We start from the raw sequence: 7,193 nt of genomic DNA, 5'->3' as shown, positions 1-7,193 counted from the left end.
TGGGGGGGGGGGGCGAAGAGCGGTTAAACTGAGTGTAAATCCAGGTGCCATTGGTGTGAGGAGAGGAAGAGGAACTGAGAGAAGCGGCGAGGAGGGGAGGCTCGACGGGGATAAAGCGTCTGGCTCATCCTGGGGGATGCACCGGCGCGGTAGGGGATGCCCGGGATCCCGCGTGCGTGCGGATCCGCCAATCGGACTTCAGGACCGCCTGCGATCACNCTCGATTAAGCGCGCGACGCCGCGGGCGACGTGCCGGGGATGCCGTCACGTAGCGGCCGCCTGGCTTTTCGGGGCGAGAGGGGTAGGCTCGAAAGTACGGTCTGCCGAAAGGGGTTGCGCTCTCTATTTGCCCTCTTAATCACCCGTTAAGTGTCGCGACCCCGATGTGCTTTCCCCGGGCACGCAGCGACGTAGTTCGTCTCTCTCTCTCTCTCTCTCTTTTTGTTTGCCCGCCGCTCGATTGGCGAACACACTGAACGCTGAATGATAACCGTTTCGAGGGGTGAGACGCATATAACTCGATTCTGGGTTAAAGACGGCGATGGTACGTCCGGGGGTTGTTGATTGGAAGGAGCTTCAGCGCCAACCGGCCAGGAATTAGATGATTTTTCCACACGCAACGAACCGATCTCGTACGCAGAACTTTTCTTGTTGAATAACGTGGCATACTATAAGAGCGTAATCTATTAGACTTGTATTTGGCGATCACACATTTGGGAAATAAATTCGAGTATCAGTTCGAGACTCGTATTCTCATGTGTAAGGAAATATATATAATCTTATGTGAAGATAACCTTACTTACATGAAGAAATTCTATGTATGTCCACTAAAAATATCATATTCTTGTTATCCGCGAATTTTGGAAAGATATTGAATGGAAGAAACGATATCTCCAAATTGATGCAATTCTTCGTTCGAAGGCATCGTTCTTTCTGTCCGATGTTTTTCCTTTCAATTCATGAGAATTCTGAATAACAAAAATATGGTACTTTTAGTGCAACTATATAAAATTTCTTCGTAAATATATTTTGTTGCTTATATTTGAGAATATAAATTATCTTGAATTGATACTAATTTTTCCCCCGTACAAGACATACTCATATTGAAGTTAAAATTTATGATAGCAAAATAAAGGAATAGTTTGCTCAGATATATATTTTTAACCCGCTTGTGTATATAAATTTCGCATAAAGAAATATGAGGAAAGTAAAAAACATTGCTTATATATACAATACTAATATATTGACAGTTGATGAATGTTTGTTTTCGAGAAAAATCCTCCGCGCGCAGAGCCACTTCGAAGATATCACGATGGATGACTCGACGGTGGGGGATGTCCGCGTGTTGCGTCACTTCGATCTCCGATCTTCACGCGAGACTTTCACGTTACGAAGCAAACCGTGAAATTGTCCGCCTCGAAGGACTCGCTCATCCGATCCGGGTTAATCCGGGCTTTGTCAAAACCGCGGCACCCGGGACGATCGGGGATATCCAAAGCGGCGTCCCCGAGCCAGCTCTTTCTGTCTCGCGCGTGTGTGCCCCTCTCATGTCACAATGCTGATTTTCCACGTAGATAGCTGCAAAATGGAGCGCATTCAACCCTTTTCTCACGACCGGCGCGTATACACTCTCTGTCCAACAGTCAATTCGGGGACAATGCGCGATCGAATTTACGCTCCCCTCCCCGTGCCCGACGTCCCCCCTTTTTTTTACCGCCGGGCTGTTCGACGAGCGAACGACACGTACCATTGTAACCGGATACTCCCGTTTAGGGGTGGCTCCTTGATACATCGGGGTTGGCCGGGGCAGGCTTATAACTAGTTGCCACTTAATTTGGCAAGCCTGGCGAGCCCAAAACGAGGGGTGCAACTCGCCCCGTCGGCGAGGGATTGGCCCGTCGAGATCGATTTCGGCGGACTACGTTGGTATTCGCTGGGGACGCGCTCGAATTATCTCCCCGGCTCGAACGTCACGTATCCTTCTGCCACCGTCGGCCTCGTCGTCCGAGAGTTATCTACCGTTGACCGTTCGTTCCCCCGGCGAAAACGATCGGAAATCCTTAACCGTGCTTTCGTCTTCCGAACGACGCAGCGACCCGGTATAAGGTTTTACGATCGGCCGGGATGCTACCGGCTGCCGAATTTCCGACAACGATTAGCGCATCCGCTCTCCTAAAGCCGATCAATGATAATATTTCGGATCAAGTCGGCGAAATATAGATGTCGGGAAATATTCAGTGAAAACTCTTCCACGCAGCTCCTTCTATAGTCCAAGTGTGTAATTTTTCACACACTCGTGCGTGTGAAAATGACTCAGCGTAAAATTACACACTTGGATTTCTAACTACCAGCTTTTGAGACTCAGCTGCGACTAATCGCGCTTCCACTCGGAAACGTTAATTACTACGCCGGGTCGCAATTAACCTCCGGTAAGTTAACAGCGACGGAACGATTGGTGTTTCAGGTGAAAGTGTGGTTCCAAAACCGACGGACGAAACACAAGCGGATGCTGCAGGAGGAAGACGCGAAGAGCCAGCAGCAGTCCGGCGGCGGAGGTGGCGGCGGCGGCGGCGGTGGCGGCGGCGGCGGTAACGGCAACGGCGCCGGCAACGGGAACAGCAATATCAGTGGCGGCAACAACAAGAACACCCATCACGTGAGCAAGTGGCAACAGGAGACCGGCGACTACCATCATGAAGAGGAGGAGGAGGACGAGCACATCGATCCGGAGGCCGAGGAGTGCTCGAGCGGTTCCGAAGCGTAGCTAGACGTTCTCTGCCTGGATTAGGATCCAGGATCGAGCAGATTATCCTACTGATCGTGGGTAGCATCCGCTCCCAGCGGATCGGTTCCCCGAATCTCCTCCGGCCGACGAGAAAGAGAGAGACGAAGATGGTCTTCTTCCTCGTATTCCGAAGAGAGTCGTGTTTCGAAGCAAACAACACTGAGTGAATTCACGCGAATCGGCTCGGATCGGGAATGTCGATTTCGCTCGAATCGCACGCTCAGAGTGTGAGGCAGACCGGGGATACCGGAGACCTCGTCGGTGACCGGCGCTTCCAACGTGTACGGGGCGTCGTTAGAGATCATACCTGGTTCCCCCTGATTTGACCCGGTCGTGTCTCGAGCCTGGGGAAGTATCGGGAGTATCGGGGGAATACGTCATCAGTTCTGATCCTGATTTCGACCTGAAGAGAGACTCGCGGTGCCGAACCGGCAGGTTTTCGGGAGAATCGACAATGAAGGAACTCGCGAACGGTACTCGCGGAATGAGCAGTGCTGGTAAGGCTGTGCGCCACGGAACGAGCGAGGTACTTGCTGACACGGTTGTTGAAAGACAGGACGAGGACAAAGTGTCTCTCGATGATGATAAGGAAGACGAAGTCCGTGCGAAGATGGACCTCTGAGGGAAGGACCGACGATGTGGAAATGGACGAAGGGGACGAGCGGTGATTTCGAAGACGAGAGAGAATCTCGCGCGAGGACGAGAGGAAGGGCTCGCGAGAAAGGAAGACGGAGGAGGCGAAGAACCGGACAAGGAGGAGAGGAGCCGTGAGAAGGAGGGAAAAGAAGCCGATAACAACGGCGACGATCGCGGGAGAAGCGCGAGAAGCAGAAGTTAATGAACGGGAAATTAGCCGAGAGAGCGGAAACGAGGCAGGCGACAAGAAGAAGGACTCACTCCCGAGAGCACTGATAATCGAAAGCGATGATTCGTCCAGCGAGCGGAGGCCGCCTGGGTCGTGGCTACGAGAAGACGGAGGAAGGAGGCAGCGGAGGAGGAGGAGGAGGAGAATGCTTGACCCCGCGAGAGTCTGACCCTGAGGAGCCTTTCCATCAGCGAAATCACCGATCTGCGGGCAGGACTCGCCGAGTCTTGTTCCGAACTTGCCAGATTAGTCGATAGCAGCCGATGTTGCGCCGGGAGGGGTGTCTTTTTCTTCTCTCCCCCCTTCCCACTCTCTCGTTCCTCCCCCTCCGCTCCCGAGGAGGGGATCGCGACGGGTAGTTCCACCGGGGATCTTCGTGACCGCAGCGCGCGGCTGTTGCCGAAGGCCGGGGAATGATCGCGAAGATACGTAAATATCCTCGGGATTAGGTTGCGAGAGAGAAAGAGAGAGAGAGAGAGAGAGAGAAAGAGTTTTTCCTCAGCGCGGGGCTTCCTCCCAGCGGGCGCGCGGAAAAAGCGAGCGGAGAAATCGAAGGCGAATCCGGCTCGGAAGCCGGCTAATGGAGGCATTGTCTGCGGGAGAAACGACGAGGGTAAATGGACGCGTATCCGGCGGAAACGGCGACGCTCGGCGCATCGAGCACGCCGATCGATACGCGAATTTTGCTCTCTCTATCTCTCTCTCTCTCTCTCTCTCCCGGGTTTTATTATTTCGCGGCGAGACCGCTTCCTACGTATCGGCCTGCGTGCCGGATCTCCCGGAGCCTCGGGGATGCTCCTTCGCGGCGACGCCACCGCGAGAAATCGTCGTCCTCCGATTCCGAGAGCGCGTCCCATTTCGGACGGAAGCGTTCACGAAGGTCTCTCGAAGGTGAGGAGAGCCGAGGAGTGGTGAACTCTCGCACACGACGAATGCCGGCGAATCGCGCACGTTTTCCCGCTGGTCTTGCCATAAAAGAATCGCCATAAGGATCCCCTCGCCGCGATCGTGTAAATAAAGCGTCGGGGAAGGAGAAGCGGGTGCGGGAAGGGAGAGACGGCCGCGAGGATCGCGTCGATCTCTCCTCCGGTAAAAAAGCGCATCCCGGCGAGATTTTCTCCTTACGAGAGTCGCGAGAATGTAGACCGCATCGGGAGAATGTAAATAGATAGGATGCGTCCGAAGCGCATCGTAAAAGGGGGAAGAACACACACACACACACATACACCGAATAACGGAGAAAGAAAGAATCGGGAGTTGAAAGAGAGTGCCAAACTTCATACCCCCCCCCCTCGTTCCCCCCGGACCCTCTTAGAGAGAGAGAGAGAGAGAGAGAGCGATCCCAGTGTAAACTCGAGTTGTACTTTGCAGTTGTATTTAAGTCGTTGTTCTACACGAGCGAGCAGTATTCCTTGCGTCCGAGAAGACCGATCGATGTGCGTCCGAGGTAATGAAAATAATAATAATAATAATAATAATAATAATAAAAAGCAGAAGTACTGAGACGATTTAAATTATTATCGCTAAAGAGCGCGTTAGACACAAACCTGAATCCCCTGCGCCGCGCCGGCGGAGCGCGCGATCTCCGTTTTATTCGCCGTTCGGTGATATTAACGTATCGACGGGTTTACCTCGATCTTTTTCTCGATACCTTAATATCTGTCCTGCGAGCCCCACGTCGCCGCTCGTCGAGCAACGATGCCATCGATCCCGGGGAATCGACGGCGAAACTCGCGCGCTGAATCAAAAGGAAGCGTCGTGTTCCTATTCGCTCGATCTTTCGCTCGCCCGCCGAAAACTCGCGCGCTCGCGGTGCAGGACTTTCGCCCTGTAAATAATATTGTAAATAGGAAAATGTGATTTTACTCGACGTACAGAAGCATAGAATTGTACTATCGAATGATTCAGTTCGTGTTCTAACGATATAGTGAAATAAATTATATGATCAAACTATGAGTTCGATGTTGCTTTGTTTTCATTTCGTGCTTCCCTCTCCTACCCTTTTCTCCAGCGACTTGGATGAATCCGTCACAAATGTTCCTTCAACGGGCAAAAGTGATATCCCGTCGCTGCGGGAATTATCGCTTGAACGTAAATGGAATGTATCAAAATGTAGGTTTCCAGCTTAGTCTTTCGGAATTTCTTGCAGTGCAATATGAGAGAATATGAGAAAAAATTCGCTTGGAACGAAAGTACCGCCGCGTTCGCGAGCGAACGTTTTACTCAAACTTATAGCGTATTCTTAATTCATATATTGAGAGAATAAAAATACATAAAAATAAAAATTATTTGTTCAGTGGGTATTAACCCTCTCCGGAGCGGAGCCCTCGAGTGCAAAGGGTTAACAGTATATTTACTTAAATCTGAATCCTTTTATTTAAACGGAATGAACAATTATTTTCATGCCAAGCTACAGATTTAAGAAAATGTCTCGTAGACACGAGTAAATATATTAATAATAATAATAACTTAATGATAATAATAAATGTTTTTTTATTTATAGATGCTTTCCCTTTCATTGCTCTACACATATGAATAGATTAGATTAAAGAAATCTCATATCTAATATCTCCTAAGTAACGAATCATAGAACGCGAGCAATTGATCAATTAGAACCGAACGCATTCGTGCTGAATTTGAATCCTGGGCGGATAATAATATTTGACTGTGTAAATACACGCGTCAAAAGTGCCTTGTTATAACGTACACAACGAGTCTATACGTCAAATCTACCCCTTCTTTTATCCTCTAATTCTTATACTATAATATTTTCCCATTCTTCTCCTCTACCTTCCCTAAATGAAACAATATTTATGCGTTAACGATCCCTTACAGTGTTGCAAAAAATACAGTGGTTGGAATAATTTCAATTGATTAGATTACTTTGCCCGGCCGATTAGATTTATCCGGCCGTTCTAATGGTAGGGTACACGCAGTGCACGTAAAGTTCGTACGAGAAATCCGGCGACCGCGACGTACAAAAATATTCAGGAGGGGAAATGAATTGCTCAATTTTAACGATTACAATCGACACCTTTATTGCGACGCGATACAATCGATAACGATAATGAGTCGATTCGAGATTCGGAAATCGAGATCTCACGAGAGAACAACGGGAGAACAGCGTAAGACACGAAACGAGACAAACGAGTTACAGAGATACACTCTAAATCTAACGTTCACTTTCTTTCTTCACATAAATGACTTGAATAGGCTATTCGCGCTTTGTTCCGCTAACTTGTTTATTATTGATCGCGCCGTTTCGGTGACACATACAGGCTAAAGCCGATATATTTAGAAGATATTGACGAGGAACACATTCGAATGAACGCCGAGGCAGAATTGAAATAAATTTTCAACGTTGAAATACGAACGCGCTACATTGCGATAGCTATTGTCCTATTTGAGATTTTTGTTTTCGTAACACACAAACTGGTATTATGGTCTTAACATATGGAAATATGCCATTCTATAGCCTCCCATAAAAAATAAATTATAAACGCTTTAGAAAGGTACAATTGGCATCTATATTCTATGCTATTC

General features: G+C 49.2%; 1 protein-coding gene across 1 annotated transcript in view; it reads left to right on the top strand.

Annotated features, from left to right (window-relative positions):
• The window catches only part of LOC106742797 (homeotic protein empty spiracles-like), a 55,130-nt gene extending 49,572 nt beyond the window's left edge, over positions 1–5,558 (top strand). The window contains exon 3 of the mRNA XM_014616078.1: positions 2,465–5,558. Within this exon, the coding sequence (XP_014471564.1) occupies positions 2,465–2,764 (300 nt within the window). The 3' untranslated portion in view covers positions 2,765–5,558. The remainder of the gene's footprint in view (positions 1–2,464) is intronic.
• The last annotated feature ends 1,635 nt before the right edge of the window (positions 5,559–7,193 follow it).

Source organism: Dinoponera quadriceps, unplaced genomic scaffold (assembly GCF_001313825.1).
Source record: "Dinoponera quadriceps isolate SergipeBrazil2010 unplaced genomic scaffold, ASM131382v1 scaffold589, whole genome shotgun sequence".
NCBI lineage: Eukaryota > Metazoa > Arthropoda > Insecta > Hymenoptera > Formicidae > Dinoponera > Dinoponera quadriceps.
The sequence above is the reverse complement of the archived record's forward strand: the minus strand, read 5'-3'. Positions and strand labels throughout refer to the sequence as shown.